Genomic DNA, 20213 nt, shown 5'->3' with positions numbered 1-20213 from the left:
ATCTGTGCCATCACCTGAAGGTTTATGGACCCAGTACCAATTTGCCAAACACTAAACTAAACCTGTGACTGCTGAACATGTTGTGACTTCTTGTATGTTAAAAGTAAATAACATATGTGAGTATAATGGGAAAATGTACTAATTCCTATGTTTATAAGTGATCAGTCAGCTGCTGTTTGTTACAGTTACAGTTGGTAAAAATAAAATTGTAGAAGCTTTAATAAGAAATTTTTACTCAATAACTTGGTTAAGTGAACTTGCAGTTTTTAGAAGAACTTAGTAGACCTGCAGGTCGCTCAGGTTTCCACAGCAGATGTACTGGAGAAAGTTTCATTGGTTAAAATAAAGTCGATTTCTTATTGTTTGTCTGTGACAGAAGCGGAGAAGAGGCTGCAGGACCGCCTGTCGTCCATCAGCAAGCAGCAGCTGGACGATGATCAGGATCTCCTAAACATCAAGGACGCAGCTGCTGACATCAAACTGCAGCATCAGACGTACAAGACGAAGGTGGGGGAGGTCCAGAAGCTGATCGAGGAGATGAAAGTCCAGCTGGAGAAGGCCAAATCTGACCTCAAGTTCGCTGTAAGGCTCCACGCTGACAGATGCAGAGATGAACACATCCTGTCGTGTTTGACAGAATCATTATTTTATTTTAGAGGGTTGTGTTGTATTTGGGTGTGCGTGTGTGTGTATTTAGAGGCAACAGGCAAAGGTTTAGAGAAGACAAGAAATTTTGGGAAAACAGAAGCTGACAAATTGGCAACGATGTTTTCTTGTCTAACCTCGGTTTATTTTTCAGGATGTACCTCAAAGCGACTCTCCGCTGGGTTCAAACGACCTGTCTTCACTGGCGACGACGGCTACCAAGCTGGCTAATGGGTAAGTGTTGATTTCACAAATCAGTAAGACGTTTTTGGCTACCATGCAGACCGGTCCACGTTACCCACCATCTCTAACGCCTTTGCCTTCCAGTCATCAGATGATCGCAGACGATGTGGAAAAAAACACTGGAAAGGCTCTGAGTGACTCGCAGCAGAGTCTGAATCTGGTCAGAAACCTCATGAACAGAGAGAACAAAGTGAAAGAGCTGATTGGAGACCTGAAAACCATGTAAGTATCTCCTCTGAGACTCTTTTAGACTCTGAATCAACCACTTTGTTGATTTACGTGCACTTTGCATGTAAAAGCTTCAGATTTGTTGATGACAGCAGAATCTAAACCCGGTGCCTAAAGACTAAACTAGAGCAACCTGCGTGTGTCCAGGTATGAACAGACTTCAGCTCAGGTGAAGGGTTTTGAGAACCAAGCGAAGCGTCTAAGCAGCGATGCCATAGAGGAGAGCAAAATGGCGGACGGCATGTTGAAAGACATCGCCAACATGGAGCAAAACCTCCCCCCATCTCTGCAGGTAATGGCTGTAGAGAGGACAGATTCTTCTTTTTATTATCATCTACTTGTTCAGTGTCTCTAACCTCCTTTGTTCTCCCATGATGCACAGGGGGCGATTGATGCGATGCGTTCCAGGGTGGATGGAGTGACAGAGGCGATGGATGAGAACCTCGCAGGCATTAATGCGCTGCAGCGTGGCATCCTGAGAGACAAGCCTGTCGCTAAGGACCTGCTGGCCAACGGCAAAGCTGCCCAGCAGGTACTAAAGTGTCAGAGATTCACCTCTGATGAGATGTCCAGTTAAAGGAGGAAATGGCTAAATGACCAAAATCGTTTGAGTATCAGTAAACATGTTTATTTCTGCTGTAACGTTGGACGTTTTAACAATCAACACCTCTGTTCTCAATCTCTCGCTGCAGGAGTACAACGGCCTCGTGGACAGAGTCAATGTTGCCAAAGCTGACACCGAAGGAGCCATCAAACTCATCAACAGCAAAAGTGATGAGCTAGAAGATGCCCTGAAAACCCTGAAAGGTAGGCTCGCCGAGCGATGGGGCGGCACTCACCGAGCGATGGGGCGGCACTCACCGAGCGATGGGGCGGCACTCACCGACCGGTGGGGCGGCACTCACCGAGCGACGGGGCGGCACTCACCGACCGGTGGGGCGGCACTCACCGAGCGCGATGGGGCGATGGGGCAATGGGGCAATGGGGCGGCACTTACCGAGAGCGATGGGGCGGCACTCATTGACCGGTGGGGCGGCACTCACCGAGCGACGGGGCGGCACTCACCGACCGGTGGGGCGGCACTCACCGAGCGCGATGGGGCGATGGGGCAATGGGGCAATGGGGCGGCACTCACCGAGAGCGATGGGGCGGCACTCACCGACCGGTGGGGCGGCACTCACCGAGCGCGATGGGGCAATGGGGCGGCACTCACCGAGAGCGATGGGGCGGCACTCACTGACCGGTGGGGCGGCACTCACCGAGCGATGGGGCGATGGGGCAATGGGGCGGCACTCACCGACCGGTGGGGCGGCACTCACCGAGCGATGGGGCGGCACTCACCAAGCGCGATGGGGCGATGGGGCGATGGGGCAATGGGGCGGCACTCACCGAGCGGTGGGGCGGCACTCACCGAGCGATGCTCACCGAGCGACGGGGCGGCACTCACCAACCGGTGGGGCGGCACTCACCGAGCGATGGGGCGGCACTCACCGAGCGATGCTCACCGAGCGATGGGGCGGCACTCACCAACCGGTGGGGCGGCACTCACCGAGCGATGGGGCGGCACTCACCGAGCGATGGGGCGATGGGGCGATGGGGCAATGGGGCGGCACTCACCGACCAGTGGGGCGGCACTCACCGAGCGATGGGGCGGCACTCACCGAGCGATGCTCACCGAGCGATGGGGCGGCACTCACCGAGCGGTGGGGCGGCATTCACCGAGCGGTGGGGCGGCACTCACCGAGCGGTGGGGCGGCACTCACCGAGCGATGGGGCGATGGGGCGATGGGGCAATGGGGCGGCACTCACCAAGCGATGGGGCGACACTCACCGAGCGATGGGGCGGCACTCACCGAGCGCGATGGGGAGGCACTCACCGAGCGATGGGGCAATGGAGCGGCACTCACCGAGCGATGGGGTGGCACTCACCGAGCGCGATGGGGAGGCACTCACCGAGCGATGGGGCAATGGAGCGGCACTCACCGAGCGATGGGGTGGCACTCACCGAGCGCTATGGGGAGGCACTCACCGAGCGATGGGGCGGCACTCACCGAGCGATGGGGTGGCACTCACCACCATAACTCTAGCAGCAGACTGATGCCACTCTTCTTTTTTCTCAGGCTTCGACCAGCAGATCGCAGGCAGCAAAACAAAGGCAGACGCTGCCATCAAGCGTCTCCCTGACATCAAGACCACCATCCAGCAGGCTGCTAGCAATAATAATGCAACGCTGTCCATCCTGGGAGATGTTCAGGACAGTTATGATAACGCCCTGGAAAACATCAACAAGCTCGGGGACATGGTCACTGGTCTGGAGGTAGCATGAATACTGTGGCGTTACTTTATGACGCATTCTTTATGTTGGAAATGATAAAACAGGCGAGACGTCAGGGACAAGTTTACGTTTGTTGAAGAAACCAACTGTAGAAGTTACTCTTTTTTAAACAAATGTGTTTGATTGGTTATTTTTTAAGTTGAACGGAGACTTTTGTTAAACTGCTCTTTTGTCTTTACCCTTCAGAGAGAATTTGCATCTTTGCCGGCTCATGACAACATACTGGAAGAAGCGACCAAATTGAACAGAGAGGCGACTAACCTGAAAACAACGGCGGGAGGCGTTGTTGGAGATCTGGCCTCCGAGCTGGAGAAAGCTGAAAACCTGCATGCTGACGCCCAGGAGGTAAACTGACCACACTGAAGTAACCTGTCACAGACGCACTCGTATAAAACAATGGACACGGGGTTAAACATGTCAATGTTTCCCCTGCAGGCGTCTTTGGGAGCGGGTGGAGCTTACAAAAACGCCAGGCTGGTCGGAGAGGAAGTGCAGAAAACTCTGCGAGAGGTCCAGGGTCTGCTGGCTAAAACCAGTACGTACACTTTTTATCGGACTCACACTTTGGGATTTTAACCTTGGCTGAAGTCCTGTTTCATTTATGAATTTGCAACACGTTGCTTTTTATCTCCAAAAGTTGATTCTGTTCATCTGGACGTAGCGTTTCCCACAAACGCTATGTCCAGATGAACAGAATCAACTTTTGGAGAATTACTTTCCTGGATGATTGAGAACGTTGCTTTTTAATCTGGTCAGCTTCACAATTTCCAGAAAGGCCCTCCTGAGACAGCACAAGCTGCTTCCTCACCGCGTCTACTCTGTTTTCTCAGACCAGTCCAGTCCTGTGGATTTAAAGAAGGTGAAGCAGCTGGAGGACTCGTTGGCCGGTGCTAAGAAAGCTGTGGAGGACAATTTGAGCCCCCGACTCAGGAACATGGAGGAGCAGGAGGCCGCACACATGCGCCAGCTCAACTCGATCAACCGCGACATCGACACCATCCTGGCAGACATCGCTAACCTCAAGGAGATCCTGGCATCCATCCCCAAAGGCTGCTACAACAGCCCACCCATCGAGGAGGCCTAAAGCGTGACCCGACTTACTGCCAGCGGACATCACTTTGTGTTTTTGCACTTTTCAACTACTGACAACCTTCTTTTTGTCTGTAATACATAAAAATATTGAATCATTTAGAATCCATATCTACCGTGCTAACTCGTTTCTAAACGTCTGAGTTTGAATCTTGCTTTTTAAAATTTAAAGATGAATCACCTCTGATGTTTTCATTCATTTGTCCCTAAATCTAAACTGTACGACACCTTGAACTCATCACATATAAGACATGTGCTCCTTAAACATTATTTTTCTCTATTAAATGATTTTGTCTAAATCATTCAGTTTGTAGTAAAAAGATTAATGCACTGCTGTTTCCTTCTGCGCTCAGAGGGAGTATCTGCTGTTTCTGTATGTGAATATATGTATTTATAACTGTACATACACCATCGTTTTTAAACCTTCATGAACTCAGTGTTTTTGTTCTACCGAGTCTGAACACCAAGAATATTTATATGAAAATAAAAGATAAAAGTTCTGACATTTAAAACATGTTTCACTTCATTATTCATCACAGATTTATGTAACTGGTATTTCTGTGTGTGGGTCAAACAGACCGGACGCTGAGCAGGATGAAATGAGCCCGTCTGAGTCAGAGAGGCTGAGGTGCTTTAGTCAAAGAAATATTTTATTTTGGCAGCAGCGAGGTGTGAAGGTAACCACAGCTTTGAATCAGTTCAGAAGCAGAGCGGCGATGTGGACACGGACACAGCGAAACAAACAACTCACGTTTCCTTACATCCTCTTTGGAGAGTGACACTGATGACTGTAATTAAACCTGATCTGTAAACACACATTTGTGCTCATAAATCACACACACACACACACACACACACGCACACACACACACACCTAAAATGCCATCACAGATTACATGTAGAAGAAGTGAGTGCAACAGAAAAGGCAGATTAATAAAAAAAATACGAATTTTCAGCTACATGATACAAAAAAAGTGACTGAAAGCAACCAATCCTTTAAACACACACACACACACACACACACACACACACACACGCCTGACCGCGTGTAGAAATCGTCCCGGGGATGCCTTCTGTACAGAGCGAATAGAAATGACGATGATCCCCGCTGCAGCGATGTTTTACTTTTTTCATATAGATATTTGATCTTTTTTTAACTTCTTTCTTTTGTTTTTCTTTTTTTGCAAACACGTTCACAACAGATTATAATCTACCAAGTGATAAACACTCATGCCAGAACCAAACTGTCTAAGCATGCAGTCTAAGAACGGGAGCAAACGAGGAGGAACGATGCTAAACACTGCTGCCGCCGAGGACATCATCTTTACGGACGCCGTCATCATCTTCATCACACTGCAGAGCCGCTACAGCCTGATGGTTACCTGCAGTATGTGCCGAGCTCTGGTTCCTGGCGCATCTACATGTGGAAGATTTGAGAGCCGGATTATGTGACAGCAGCGTCGCGGTGTTACATTTTTGCAGAAGAGCTGCAGGAAACGACGGGCCTCATGCAAGAACGCCACAGACTGTAAATAAAGATGGACACAATGAAGCATAACGCCACCTGCTGGTGCTGCTGAGTCGTCACGCTCGGACACTTGGTGTGAGCTCTTTCTAACTTTAGTTTTGAACGACTGAAGCTTCTAGACCCTTTCGCCCTGCGCTGTTCCGACCCCAGAGGCCGTCTCCTTCCTCGGACACCGCGCGAGTGTGACGCCTGGGAAAAGCCTGGGAAGGATTTGGGGTTGGTGTTTCACAGCTTACTGGAAACATGGGTCAGTGTTAGCTACTGTAGCTGCACCGTGCACAGACTGAGCTGGTGCTCTGGTGTGTGTGGAGAAAAGCAGTTTAGAGCCGGAGGTGGTGGCGAGACTTCCTGCACGCCATTATTACACATTTAGGTCATCCAACAAGAAGGTTTTGAACTGGAGTCAGCAACTAGTGGCCGTTACATGGTACTGCAACATGAGTGACCCACGCACTGATCCAGCCTAGAGGTTTAGACTGGTCCATGGGGTCTAAGGAAATAAGGAGGGTAGATTCAGGGAGGCTCTGATCTTACTGCTGCAGCTCTCCGTCATCTTCAGTCAGCCGGAGCTTCTTGGTTGAAGTGTGGTTGAAGTATGGTTGAAGTGTGGTTGAAGGTGGAACATCAGGTGTTTGGTGACGGGGTTAATTGTGCCGAAATCTTTAATGGCTCAAACCAATTCATGGGGATCATCCTGCTCTGCTGCAGCTGTCTCTTTTTTCAGATTGGGACTAAGTATCCGTGGATGTGTAAGCCGGGCCGGCATCGTGAGCTCATGAATGGTTCTTGCATGAAGCCCCGCCCAGCACGACCCTGCGCACACTGAGCATGCCCGACTGTGTCATGCATTCGTAGACCTTAATAAAGAACGAGAAAGAGAAAACACCGCCGTCGCCGCCACAGCCCTGAGGAGTTACCTCTGTGCATCGTCCCCAAGACCTCCCAAAATACCCCCCTCCCCCTCCCCTGATGTAAAGTCACATGACACAGACAGAAGGAGGAACACTAACGCTCCTGCTGGAAAGCAACAGCTCAAAGAAGAGTATATGTTTGACACAGAAGACAGACAAGTTTCAGATTGAGGAGGAGGAGGGGTCGTGTTTAAAATAGATGATGGTTGTAGGTAGGACCCCCCTCCCCCTCCTCCTCCTCCTCCAGTCTCCCTGTTTTCATGCGGGCAGGTTGTCGTCGCCTCTATCCCGAGGCGTTGATGTACAGCTGACTCTGCAGGATGTAGTCGATGACGGGCTGACTCAGGTAGTCCACAACATGGCCGTCGCCGTGCTGCAGCGCCAGTCTGTGGGCGAAGAAACAGACGGTGTAAAGGTCACGCTTTCAACATCATTCAGCGAGCGTTCAGACTCTGGCGTGCAGTGGGAGGGCTTTAGATTCAGAGAGTACGCGAGTCAAGCCGGAGTAGGAGGAAACTAAAAAACCATGAAACTGAAACGTGTGAAAGCATTTTCTAAATATCTGAGTTCCCACCTGCTCTTGGTGGAGCTGACGATGGCCATCGGGTGGCTTATCGCGTCCTTCACCACGATGATGTTGTCCTGAAACAGAACAGAAATGAGCTGAGACGCTGGAGGATGATTCTCCAGGTCAAAGGTCATGTGATCTGGAGGTGAGCTCTGACCTTGAACTTGCGCAGAACGGAGGAGTGATTAATGATCCTCTCTGTGTCGGCGCCATCACGAGGAACCACCACGATCCCAAAATCTCCCACGATCACCTCCATCTGGAAGCACAGGAACACGAGCTTCAGACTGAGGTCGGTTTGAACGACAGGACGACGACTTCAGCTTCATCAGAGCAAAGGAAAAGCTGACTAAGCTGCTCTTTTTATGTCTGATGGCTGATGCTCATCTTAACATACATCTAGATCCTGTGAGCTGCTCTAAACTCTCAGTTTTGTCCCACTGTTGGCTACGTATGATGTCATAGAGAGGGTTTGTCCTTACATGGTCACCTCAGGCACGCAGACTTGAAACCTTCTGTTTGTGAGGGATTAGCCAACCAGAAGGAGGATGGCTCAAAGGGGGAGGAGCTTAAAAAGCACATTTCAGACAGAGCATGAACTGAGGGGCTGCGTTGAGGCCCATTATAAGACACAGTAGGATTATTTTAAACTGTAAATCATGCAAAGCCGCTCTAGAAGAATCCAAGAATAACATGTTAATGTGACAAAATAAGACATTTCTGTCAGGTTAAGCGTTCACATGAGGAAGGTTACCGTTTCCTCGCCGCTTCAATCACAGCTGATGATTTCGTTTCAGCAGGTTTGGTCTCTCCGGTGGACGATCAAGTCACATTACGTCAGATTTATTTGATTTTTGGCGTTTCCATCGCGTTTTTATCTCAGACTGAAAATGTGAGTAAAAACAGGTGGATGGAAACACACCTGCAGTCAAATAAATTCCTCCGAGCTCTGACACACACATCAGGTGAGTGAACCACTGACGCTTCCTTTGACAAGCGGTCGATCGCCTCCTGTTCACTTCACCTCGGTTGTTGACACAGGAAAGTTTGCTGCAACTTTTCAGTCCTCGCGAGTTTATAACGAACGTTAAAACTGGTTCACGGCGTTTATGAGTCATTTAGTGAGACTCATTTCTCCATGAAAACACAGAAAGTGTCAAGCACAGATCTTTAGTGATGTCAGCAGCATCATCAATCAGCCGTCTGTGCAGCTCAGGCCGTCACGCCTTGAAACGCTGCTGTCAGGAAAACTGCAGCCAATCAGAACGGGACCATTCTGTGTCCTCCAGTTCAAAGACTTCAAAATAAAAGTAACTAGCCTCACGTGTGCAGTGTTATGGTTTCACTGAAGTCGTACAAACAGACCAACGCGAGGTGTCCCCGTTTATCTTCCATAGGAACATTTCTTAAAGTCTTCCTGTTTAAATAAACATTCGACAGGAAGTGAGAAATCTGGACTTCTTGTTATTGCTCAGCCTGTTTAGTAACTTTACATCTTCTAATGCAGCCGAAGGCTGAGGAGACAGTGCGGACACTACAAACACCTCGCTGCATTTGTGGTGAATTTCACTGCATTAATCTCATTTATGGATCATCTGCTCTGGATGCGCCGCTTTGGAGAGAATAACGCTGGAAAATCTTCCCTTGTCAACAACATTCATCATTACAGCTGAGTCCTGGGAATAAACTGTATATTGAAAATGGACATAGCCCCTGAAGTCCACTTTTGAAGCCTTGAGTTAAGCTTCTGAGAGCTTTAACTGTGAAACCTGCTCCCCGGTTCACTGCCTGCGTTACTTTGATGGAAACATTATTTCCAAAATGAACATCAAATAGTTTTCGAGGCACCGGCTTCACTTCGCACACCCAAAAGCTACGTCCATCTTTTATATCCAGCCTACAGTTTGGGAAAAGAGCTGAGGAGCTGGGCTACATGTGAGTGGGGCGGGGCTACATGTTAGTGGGAGGGGCTATGGTATGCTTACATCACTGTCCTTCCACAGGCCAGGGATGCAGAAGGACTCCAGGAGATCACTGCCACACAGGAGCAAGATGCGCAACTCTACAGACGGCAAACAGGCAGGAAAGAGACGCCCTCAGTAAACATCATGTTTACCGGATACAAACAAACAAACAAACAAACAAACAAACAAACACAGCAGGAAGGAAAACCAGAGGACACGACACACGAGTCCACACACTGAAGACCCCACTCACCGATCTCCTCGTATCTCATCGCAGTCCCCAGGTTGGCGTTTTCATCTGAAACAGAGAGACAAACACATGTGATTACGCGGCGGTGAAGCAAACACGGCTCCTCGTGATCGCGTCGCCTTGCTGTCTGCAAACAGCTCTTACTGACACACTGAGCTGTGAAGTGGAATCAAATGTTTTGTGACGCCGCTCATACAAAAACCCCCAATTTGAATTTAGCTGATTGAAACTTTAAGGTCCTCTCGTTCTGCACCTCTGGACTCCTGCCACACCTGCTAGTTCTGACCAATCAGGTATCACCTTCTGTTCCACTGGTCATCACTGGTGAGAAGAGCTGAGTCTGCAGATCTGACCATGCAGCACGCTCATCAGGTATCAGGTCAGGCGCATCACGAGGAGCATGTGTCATCATCTTCTTCTTCTTTCAGGCGCTCCCTCCAGGGTTCAGTGGATCTCCTCACATCCTCTTCGGTCACACAGACCTTCTCTACCTTCATCAATCTTATTTGAGGTCTTCCTCTTTTTCCTCCAGCCTGGCAGCTCCATCTATGTACCCGCTCTGCACATGTCAATGTTTGGTTTCTCCCTCCGTGCGGGCTTAATGCAGTCACATGAGCAGACTGCGCCGCGGCACGCTCGAAGAGGTGAGGGTGGCACACCTGTGAACTCTGAGGCTTCCTCAATTTGAAAATCGCTTCGTTAAGTAATTAGCAAAAAGTTCACATCACCATTTCCATAAAAATCCCTCAACTGAGGTTCAAACACGCATCACAAACCAGCCTAAAACCAGCAGCTGTGCTGGAGGAAGTCCAGAGAAGCACGAGGAGGGAAGGGCGGATCGTCCAGATCAGCTGTGTTTGTTGCTTTTATAGAGAAACATCAAAACTTTATGTTAGACAGTAATGAGAAAGAAAGAATGAACAGTACAGAAGAACATGTTCATGTATCCACATAAAAACACTTGTTTATTGGTTATTTTCATTATGTGTGAATGTTGTGGTCGTGTGTGTAAAGTCAAGACATCAAATTCTGGTTGTTTCTCCATCTTGTCCTCGATAACTTATTAATGCCAGTTCAGTCTCTTAACTTCAGCTTTTATTTTGTAACTTCAGCTTTCATTTTGTAATGTTATTTGTAAATTCTTACCAACAAAGGTGAAGCGTTCAATGTGCGGGCGCACGCAGCAGATTTTGCCCAAACTCTCGCTGATCTTCCCCCACAGCTTGACTGAGAGGCAGAGAGGACGTTTAGAGCCCAACACCACACATCAGCTCATTAACACTCATTAAGAACCTGAAATCTGACTCACTGGCCGTGGGCGAGTGAGTCATGTTGTTGTTGTTCTGGTAGATGGGCGTGGTCTGGTTCTGTGGCTGACCAATCACAGGAGTGGTTGACGGCGTGTTGACATTGGATAGAATACAGCCGGTGACTCTCTGAGGACGCAAACATCGTTAGAAACTCTTCTGTAACTTCATCTCTGAGTTGTTACAGGCGCTTTCTGTAACTCTTTCCCCAGCAGGGGGCAGCATTTCACTAGTGGGAATGTGGAGACGGTTCCAGATGTTTGTTGCTGTTTAGCCTCATTTCAGTGATGGGGTGTAGAGTTTAGAGTAGGGCTGCCACAAACGATTATTTTTGATAGTGACTAGTCACCGATTATTTTTGCGATTAGTCGACTAACCAGATCATCATCCATTGGACGTAAAACGTACAGCTTACTGCACCAGCAGCATCTGCTCTTATATAACTATCATTAGCTTACAGCTGTAAGTGTTTAAGGTATGTGCTAACTAAAAATAAAGACAAGATGATAGTTTATTAAATTTTAATGAAATTTGCAGATTGTTTCGGTGAAGTTTAATAAACTCCTTGCTATCTAAAATATAACAGGACACCGGAGTAAATTCTCGAGCATCTCACACTTCTGATAATCAGCTGTCTGCTTGACGTTTATTCAGCTGTGTTAAAACTATAACTTTAATCTCAGCCAAACCGATTTACTCAAGAACAAATAAAATACTAAAAAAAGCCAAACAATAAATTTTTTAAGTTATCTAAGTGACTTATATATCATGTTTAACCTGAGTAGCGAAAGAGGTGGTGGGTTTGAAGTCCGGTGTTCTCACCGCTCTAGTTAGCCTAGCCCCCGGCTAGCTATCGAGCTAGTGGCTAACAGACGTCTCCGAAAACGTCGGAGCGCTTTTGAAAATATGTGGTGTCTTGATAAACTGAGCAGATATTTGAGGTTTACACAGCTACATTCTCGCCTGAAAATATGTTAAACGTTTATTTTGTGACCCAGAAAGAATAATAAGAGTAATATTAAAACTAACTAGCTGCCGCCATTGTTGGAAACTGAGCTGGGCTGCGCTGCTTCTTCTTCTTCGGGGTTTAACGGCAGCTGGCATCCTTGTACATGCAGTGCTGCCATCTTCTGTTTCAGTCCGTTATTACACTCTTAAATTCTACTACTTATTCCTGCGTCTTTTGTGATCTTACAAAGCTTCAAACGACGCGTCGACTATTAAATCAGTCGTCGACGATTTTAATAGTCAACTAATCGTGGCAGCCCTAGTTTAGAGCAGTTTTTTGTCACCTTCTGATGATGCTTTTTCATTTTGGAAGGTTTGAAATATTATTGAATACAGAAATTTAAATTACGCGTCTTTAAACTTTGAATTGATCCTGAGACCTTGAGCAGCTCAACCAGTTAAAGTGAGACCAAAGAAAAGTCATGGAAATGACTCAACAAAGGGCTCGACGATGTCTTTCCAGCCGCTGTTACTACAACGACCGATTCAAATGGAAATGAAAAGAGTGAGGGGCGTGGCATCTACACAGAGTCAGAAACGCCCACCTTCATCAGGTCGCGGTGATGCTCCAGCACGCTGCAGGTGGTCTGCCAGGTGTCCTGGTAACACTCCCAGGGGTCCACCCTTCACCAAACAAACAGGTAAAGAATGATGAGGACACAAATGCTAGTTTCAGTCTCAGCTGCCAATAAAACGTCCTGCAGATGTTTCACATTAAGAGCCTGCGAGGGAACGACAGGGTTCTTTACAATCATCTGGTTTTGACCTGTGTTATAATTGTTTGGGTTTCACGAATCACCCGTGGCTTTGTTCACTCAAATTCAGCAACCTGATTTTAGTGTCCTGTTCTCAGTTTCAGCCACCGAAACCCTAAATCTCGTGGGCGTTACTTGTTGTTACTAGACTGTTGGTACAGTGACCTCACAGCAGCCATATCAGATCATATCAGACCACATCAGATAAATGCATTAAAAAGACATTACAGGAGCACTTCCTGTTCCGGCTCTGGCCGCTGAGCACCAGCACAGCTGCTTTGTCTCTCTGAGGGGACATTTGTTCACTTCTTCTGTGGATTTATTTGACGTTGGCTGTGTTTTCAACAAAAACGTGAAAACCACCGAGCTGACGACAGCATATAATAAACAATAAACACGATGTGTTGATATCAGGGTTATTTCTATTAAATAATAATAATAACTGTCATGTTTCTACCTGCATGACGTCCACAACTCAGCAACTTATCTACCAAAAGTTTTGCTGCTTTTATGATTTACGGCCCCAAAATAAATAAATAAACAACGAGCCACATACTGGCATTTCAGAGCTTTTAATGTGAAACTCCTTGCAGGAAGTCCTGTCTCTAACATGGCTCAAACGTGTTTATTTCCAGAGTAAAAGCCTCTAAAGGGGGTGGAGTCTCACCTGATCCAGTCAGAGCTCTGCACGGCCAGCTGACACATGGTGAGGCGATGTCTGCTGGACACGAGACCCTGCAGACACAGAGCAGCGCCGTCAGCACCGTCAGCCACGGCACCATCAGCCATGTTTTTCATGTTTAAAGTACATGAAAAACAAGCATGAAAGGAAACTCATCCTAAACTCACTGTTGCAAAGCTCCTGCTCACAGTGACTCATCTGCTCGTTGGGCTTTTCTGAGATTCCTCTGTGTTACTGTGGGATCTTTACCTGACAATGTAAACTGTTGTTGTGATTTGGCGCTGTATAAATAAAACTAAATTGAATTAAACAGAGTCCTGTAGTACCATGTGCACTATTCACATCTTGAACCAGCAAATTAGGTTGAATTTAGGTCCTTCTCTTCTTCTTCGTGTCCTCCTTCACTACATCCACAAAGCTCCTCTGAGGTTTTCCTCTTTTCCTCCTGCCTGGCAGCTTAACTGATACATCCACCCTCCCTCCTGCACGTGTGCAAACCAGGCTCTGTGACTCTGATCCCGCCCATGCTGCTGACTCCCAGTGAACATCTGAACCATTCAGCTCGGCCTCCACCCACTCCACCCTGCCTCGGACGGTTCAGCTCAGGTGTTTAAACTCAGAACTAATATCCAGGTAACAGAAAGATGAGTTTTCCAACCAAAATAAGATCGAGATCAAAATAAATCTTCAGCTCTGACCGATTATCCTCGTTAGATTTGAGATTCATCCATCGATCAGGCTCTTATCTTTTCTTAAGCCACAGTTTTCTGTGTCGTCTCATGTGTTTCACCCCTGCGAGGTCCTCCTCCCACCAAAAGGATTAAAAAACTTCAAAGTAATTAAGAGTCTTTCTGGTAGCTCATTAAAGGAAATGTGTGCCGTTCAGAGGGGATGGTGGGAAATCCAGATCAATGAAATATGAAAGCAGCCGGCCACGTCATGTTTCCACCTGTGAATAAAGCCTGACGCACTGCTTTCTGAGGACAGAGAGGTTTGTGAGTCTGACACACTAATAAGATGATAAGCGATGTGAATAATCTCCATCGTTAACAATCCATCATTGGGATCATTCAGCTGCAGGTGACGATGCTGGAAAACAAACATTCATAACTGGAGCGAACAGCAAAGTGGATGAAACTGGATTTCTGTAGCATCTATTATTCATGTTGTGTGTTTCTGTAGAGGCAGAGCAAAAGTAGGACGAGACCTTCATTAATTCCTGCAGGAAGCAGAGTGGAAAGCTGCAGCTGCAGACAGCGTGATCTTATCTGTGCTCGACTCTAACATACGAAACACAGTCTGCACTCCGCAGGAGGATGAAGTCGCATGTTGAAGGCATCTGTCCGCAATACTAACAATAACCAAGATCTAACATCTGTTTTTCAGAAACCTTTTTACCATTCGTGGAGAGCAGAAATTGTTTGGTTCTAACTGGATGATTTATATTTCTGCGCAGGCCTGGCCTCATTCCAAACTGGTCCTCCTGGCGTTATGTTTCACAGCACTGCGTACGTGTTACCATCAACGTGCAGTTTGATTTACTGAGGTTGGTTGCACTTCTGGGAAAAACTGTACCTAGATTTCAAGATTTAAATTATTTATTGCAGAAAAGTCCAATGAAAAAAAGCGACATCTGGATTACAAACTGTATATAAATGATGGAAGTGGCCACGTCACAAGGACATTTTCTTCTTTGTTGGTTTTTAAGCTTCACGTCAACATTTTGGCCATTTATGTTGTTTTTATGGTGCCAGCAGTGACAGGGCAGAATATTAAGTTATTAGCTAATGCTAGTTAGCAAGCTCAGGATTTCACTGTGCACCAAAACTGCAGCTTAGCCGTCTGGATAGGTCTGTGAGTACAACAACCTCACAGCAGCCAACGGCACAAACGCCGTCCAGAGCTCCATTTCAGAGGCTACAGTTGGCTCAGATGAAGCCTAGCATAGCCTAGCAACAGCTACAGCCGCCCACCTGTTAGTCAAAGAGGCCACGCCCCTAACAATGCAAACATGTGTTTGGGGTTTATTCTAGCTGAAGGAGCTGTACGGGTTTTATCCTGAACAGGACTGAACTCTCACGATGTTGACTTGAATAATTTTTGTCACTTTTCAGAAAATGTTTTCAAATGGCACAAAAACTAACTCCTCATCATCATCATCAACTTCATCAACTAATAACGCCAGCCTATAAGGAAAACACAGCTCTGCACTGAAGCTAACACACAACACTGCAACAACAACGTGAACAGACAAGTTCCTGCATCATTGTATCTGGTTTATGTATAGAAACAATGAGGCCTGAGGTCAAACTGAGAATTACAAAATTATCCTTTATCATCTTCATGAAGGAAAGTTTAGAAAAACAGAACGAACTGCACCGACCCCATGAAACGATTCAAGGATACTCACAGCTTTCCCGTAGGAGTCGTGCACCGGTGAAATGATTCCTCCGATCACAATGAAGCGTCCCGTTTTGTGCAGATATTCTCGGGCTTTTTCTGCAAACAAAGAAACAAACATAAAAAGATTATTTTTTAATTTTTAAAATGTTTTATCGTCAACCATGATTCAATGTTTGCAGCAGGTTGGTTTACTTACAAAACAAATACCAAATCTATGGCAAAGTTAGGCTGAGCTAAGCCTAAAAACAGGGATGGAGAAACATTCAAGTTAAATAAAAACTACAAAAAATGAAGTGAATTGAAGTTAGTGGTTTAATGAGATCTTTACATGACGTGAGTTCAGTGTCCATGCTGTAATACCAGCGCTGAATTTCTTCATCATAATTCGCTCCAAAGTTATCATAAAACACTAAACCTAGCTTAATCTAATTTAACCTAGCCTAGCCTAGCCTAGCCTAGCGCCCTCTGTGCTTCCTGCTTCTACCTGGGTGAAGCAGTGAGTGGCTGCACCTGAAGGGTGGATGTGGTGAAGAGTATAAAGCCGTTCAGCCTCTCTGGGCAGCTTCTACTGGTCTGTTGGGTTATTTAAGTTTTTGCACACTTTTTAACACACTGCATACATTAAACATCCTCCATCACTGACACGTTCACACCGCTACACGCTTCGCTACATAAACAGAGGGACTGGATTCAGTTTGTCTGTTGCCAGTTTGAGTCACAGTAACAGTGAAAGCAATAAAAATGAAAGTGAAACAAAAGAAGTCACTCTGGAAAACACCTGAGACTAAACTGAAATGAAAACAAGAAAACAAAAATGAATCAAATAAACAAACAAACTAAAATAAAATACAAAAACTAGAAAAACTCTGATCTTTAACGAAGGTCAGCGGGGGCACAGCTGGGTCTAGTTTCTTTGCTTTTGAGCAAAAAAAAAATCATTATTCCTGTTTTTCTGTCCCACTTTAGGTTCAGCTGTGGTCTCTGCAGCGACTCACGGCCGTATCAAACTAAACACAGCGGCGTCTTCACTGGAGCTTCAAGCTAACAAAAGGAAAAGGTGGATAATATAATGAGAGATGGAGGACAGAAGAGCCTACACCGAGTGTAGAAGGAGCCTCGTTTATCCTCGCAGACTATTTCTGTTATCTAAGAACATCATTTATTCACAGAGAGCTGCTTCCACGTTTGAACCCACACATCAAGAAAGATGTGGAGTCGCAGGCCGAGAGCAGAGGCGACGGCGCGATGTTTCTCAGCCCAGTCGTGAAGCCTTTAACTTTTATTTACTTGAAGCATCTTCAGGATCAAAGATCATTAACTTCCTTTTGTTTAATCAATGAGGATGAAACCTTTAGAAAGCTCCACAGTAAAGACTCGTCGCTTTCTATCCGGCTGTATTTGCTCCATACTGTCAAAAGCTTAAATTAAATACAAACGCATGTATTTGTATCTGATGAAAACAAAGCCGTGGGAACCACGTTGGAGTTTATGTGACCGTCTGATCCAGAACTCATCGCCTGTCTCATCAGTGACAGCTGTTAATGAAGAATCAGCCTCAACAAGCAAACTGTGAGCGGGTGAAAAAGAAGCTGTGACCACATGAAGGCAGAAAACTTCAGATTAAAGAGTTTCAGAGTTCAGACGTTCAGCGGGAGGAAGAACAACAAGCAGGACGTGGAGAAGAGTTCAGCAAGAAAACAGGAAGTCCACGAAACAGGAGAGAGAAGCAACGCCAGGCGCTGACGAGACACAGACAGGAAACAGGAAACAGAGCAGAAGAAAATCTAAAGCGATTTTTCTCATTTTAATGATTTATTGTTTAAAGTTTGAACATTTTAACAGTGTGATAGTGAATATGTCTCAAATTCAGTGTCCAGTAACACAAACTAACAGCTTCTTATAGATTTATATTTTAAATGTCATTTTGTGGGACTTAGTTGTGTGTAAATGGTTGGTGTCATATTTAGAGATCTCTTCGGTTCACAGTGACACAGAAACGTTCGCATCACATTTGCAGAACATGGTTTCAGGTTTTTTCACATTTAGTTTTAATTCAGTGCCACAAACCTGGTTTTAGGTGTTAATAAATGATCTTTATTTCAGGTAAGTTAACAAGCAGGGAACTGCGTTTGGAGAATAGCTCAGTTCACAATAACTTGATGTTGTTTAGAAGGATTTAAAGGACAAATAAACAGCGATGACTCTTATCGATCTTCGCACTTTAAAGAGATTATTGCTCGTTGAAAGGTCACGTGACACAGCCCAGTTAATAACAGCGACGCTGTTACATCAGCTGAGCTGTAAACTCTGTTTTTCCATCTCTGTGAATTATTCATCTTCCAGAAATGAATCCCGAGACTGTCCTGATATCACAGTAAACCTGTTTATTAATCTGACTGTGTTCGTGACGCGGTTCTTCTGTGGGGACACTGATGCTGACCGTCGTGTTTTCCGCCGTGACGCGATGAAAGGCCTCTGAGCGTCCAGCAGAACAGTCACACTAACAGTCGCATCATTTATCCTGCAGTCGTTTTGATTCTCTGATGAAAACATGACCACACTGTAACTCCGCTAACGCAGGGAAAGGCCGCTGAGAAAGGCACTAACACCCCCGGTCTGGCCCCCGCACGCTGACGGCCTCCTTACACCAGTGTGCGTGTTTTTGTCACGGTTTGGCTCGGAGGGTTGAGGGGCAGCTCCGTGTTTTTCCCGTGAACGTGGGCCCGGGCTGCTCCGTACTGCGTTTGTTTGAGTCGTCGGGATTTTACCGGAGCCGTCGCCCGTTTCAGCACCACCCTCCCGGACAGCGGCCCGAGTCCGGCTCGGAGCTTTAGCGCGGATATTCAGCACCGGGGTTCCGGTGATCTTCATCCCCAAACACACCCAGACCTGCCACCACCCCATCCCCCACCTCCTTACCGAACATATGGATGTGTCCTTTGGTGATGGGGTTGAAGCTGCCGCAGGACAGCAGGATGACGTGGGTCTTCGTGCTCTCCGTCATGGTTCTCCTCGCTCTTCTTTAGTCCCGGTCCCGGTCTTGGTCCCGGTCCTGTCGCGTTCTGTGGAGCTCGCCTATGGAGGAGCAGCCGCAGCAGAGAGAGAGGGAGGGGGAGAGGAGGAGAGAGGGGGCGGGAGGGATGGGGAGATAGAGAGAGGGAGGGAGGGAGAGAGACGGGGCCGGGAGGGGGGGCTGCGGCAGCGTCAGTGCGTTACAGACACCGCACCGCGTTCAGGGCACGCGCGCGGCGCACGGGCTCAGTCGTTCCCTTAACGACCAGCAGCCTGACCGGAGCCCAGACCGTCTACTGCGCATGCTCAGGAAGGTTCAAATTCGTTTGTCTTTGTTATCGTCCCACGTTCAGGATCTTTGGTCCAAACCAGCGACGCACAAACGAAGCTTTGAATCTTAATTAAAAACAGCTTCATTTTAAACACAGACCTCTTTGGTGACACCTGGTGGACAAACATATGAAGAGCAGCTTGAATCTACCACTTAATGAGCTGCCTCAGTGTGACTGTTCTCTCTGCCCACTGTTGTGTCTATTTTTGTAATAAATCATTTTGATGATTAAACCTTCCTTCGTTAAACACGTGTCATGGTTCTCCTTTCGCTTCTTTTCACTAATAACACGATAACAATCTTACGACAGGCTGGGAGTATGTTTGTGCTGGGAGGTCCCTGCTTCCACGTGATTATGTAATTAACCACATAAACATATGTTTATATAAAATACTCTATAACTTCTATAACTGTGCATTTCTTTTGTGCATTTTAGACCTGGGAGCAGAATTGCTGATGAACTGGTTTTTATTTAGGAACAGGCAGAGCGTCTGGCTCCATGTCTCTGATCACTGATTCACTCTCTCTCGCACAGAATCACCAAAACACAGCAAAACCCACCAATGACTCACTTCATTATAAACCATTAAATCAGGCACTGAAGCAGCCACGTGCTGAATGTCACTGATCACGCGACTCTGTTCAGATGAACCAAGCCTGTTTCTGAAGCAGCGCGTTGATGTTTTTAACTTCAGCTTCAAACGTTTATTTATCAACACGTTCAGTTCCAAATATTAAAAACATTGTTTTTAATACTCAGATTTGTCTGTCAGAGTTCAGACCTGAAGGGGCTGAAACAAACGTTTTTCCACAGCAGTCCAGAAAATTCTGAATACCTCAGCTGGAAATCCCAGAAATGATGGATAGTCAGTTTAAATGCTTCCCATCAGGAGAGGACCAGAACATCTGTGCTGGGAGGAAGTTCTTTATTTTAAGCCCCTCAGGTGACTCTGG

At 46.7% G+C, this 20213-nt stretch overlaps 2 protein-coding genes across 2 annotated transcripts in view; one reads left to right on the top strand and one right to left on the bottom strand.

Annotated features, from left to right (window-relative positions):
• Positions 1-4916, top strand: part of lamc2 (laminin, gamma 2) — a 16619-nt gene extending 11703 nt beyond the window's left edge. The window contains exons 12-21 of the mRNA XM_085140614.1: positions 377-582; positions 800-879; positions 973-1110; positions 1264-1408; positions 1499-1648; positions 1809-1923; positions 3237-3433; positions 3638-3796; positions 3887-3986; positions 4282-4916. Of these exons, the coding sequence (XP_084996740.1) occupies positions 377-582; positions 800-879; positions 973-1110; positions 1264-1408; positions 1499-1648; positions 1809-1923; positions 3237-3433; positions 3638-3796; positions 3887-3986; positions 4282-4535 (1544 nt within the window). The 3' untranslated portion in view covers positions 4536-4916. The remainder of the gene's footprint in view (positions 1-376; positions 583-799; positions 880-972; positions 1111-1263; positions 1409-1498; positions 1649-1808; positions 1924-3236; positions 3434-3637; positions 3797-3886; positions 3987-4281) is intronic.
• A 256-nt stretch (positions 4917-5172) lies between these two features.
• On the bottom strand, positions 5173-19049 carry nmnat2 (nicotinamide nucleotide adenylyltransferase 2). The gene is made up of 11 exons (XM_085140940.1): positions 18836-19049; positions 15924-16012; positions 13499-13566; positions 12622-12700; positions 11071-11197; positions 10908-10988; positions 9765-9809; positions 9533-9609; positions 7705-7806; positions 7554-7621; positions 5173-7365 (listed from the first exon to the last, which is right to left on the bottom strand). The coding sequence occupies exons 1-11, from the start codon at positions 18918-18920 to the stop codon at positions 7263-7265; spliced, it is 924 nt and encodes a 307-aa protein (XP_084997066.1). The 5' UTR covers positions 18921-19049; the 3' UTR covers positions 5173-7262.
• Between the last annotated feature and the right edge of the window lie 1164 nt (positions 19050-20213).

This window comes from Neolamprologus multifasciatus, chromosome 18 (assembly GCF_963576455.1).
Source record: "Neolamprologus multifasciatus chromosome 18, fNeoMul1.2, whole genome shotgun sequence".
NCBI classification, from domain to species: Eukaryota; Metazoa; Chordata; class Actinopteri; order Cichliformes; family Cichlidae; genus Neolamprologus; species Neolamprologus multifasciatus.
The sequence above is the reverse complement of the archived record's forward strand: the minus strand, read 5'-3'. Positions and strand labels throughout refer to the sequence as shown.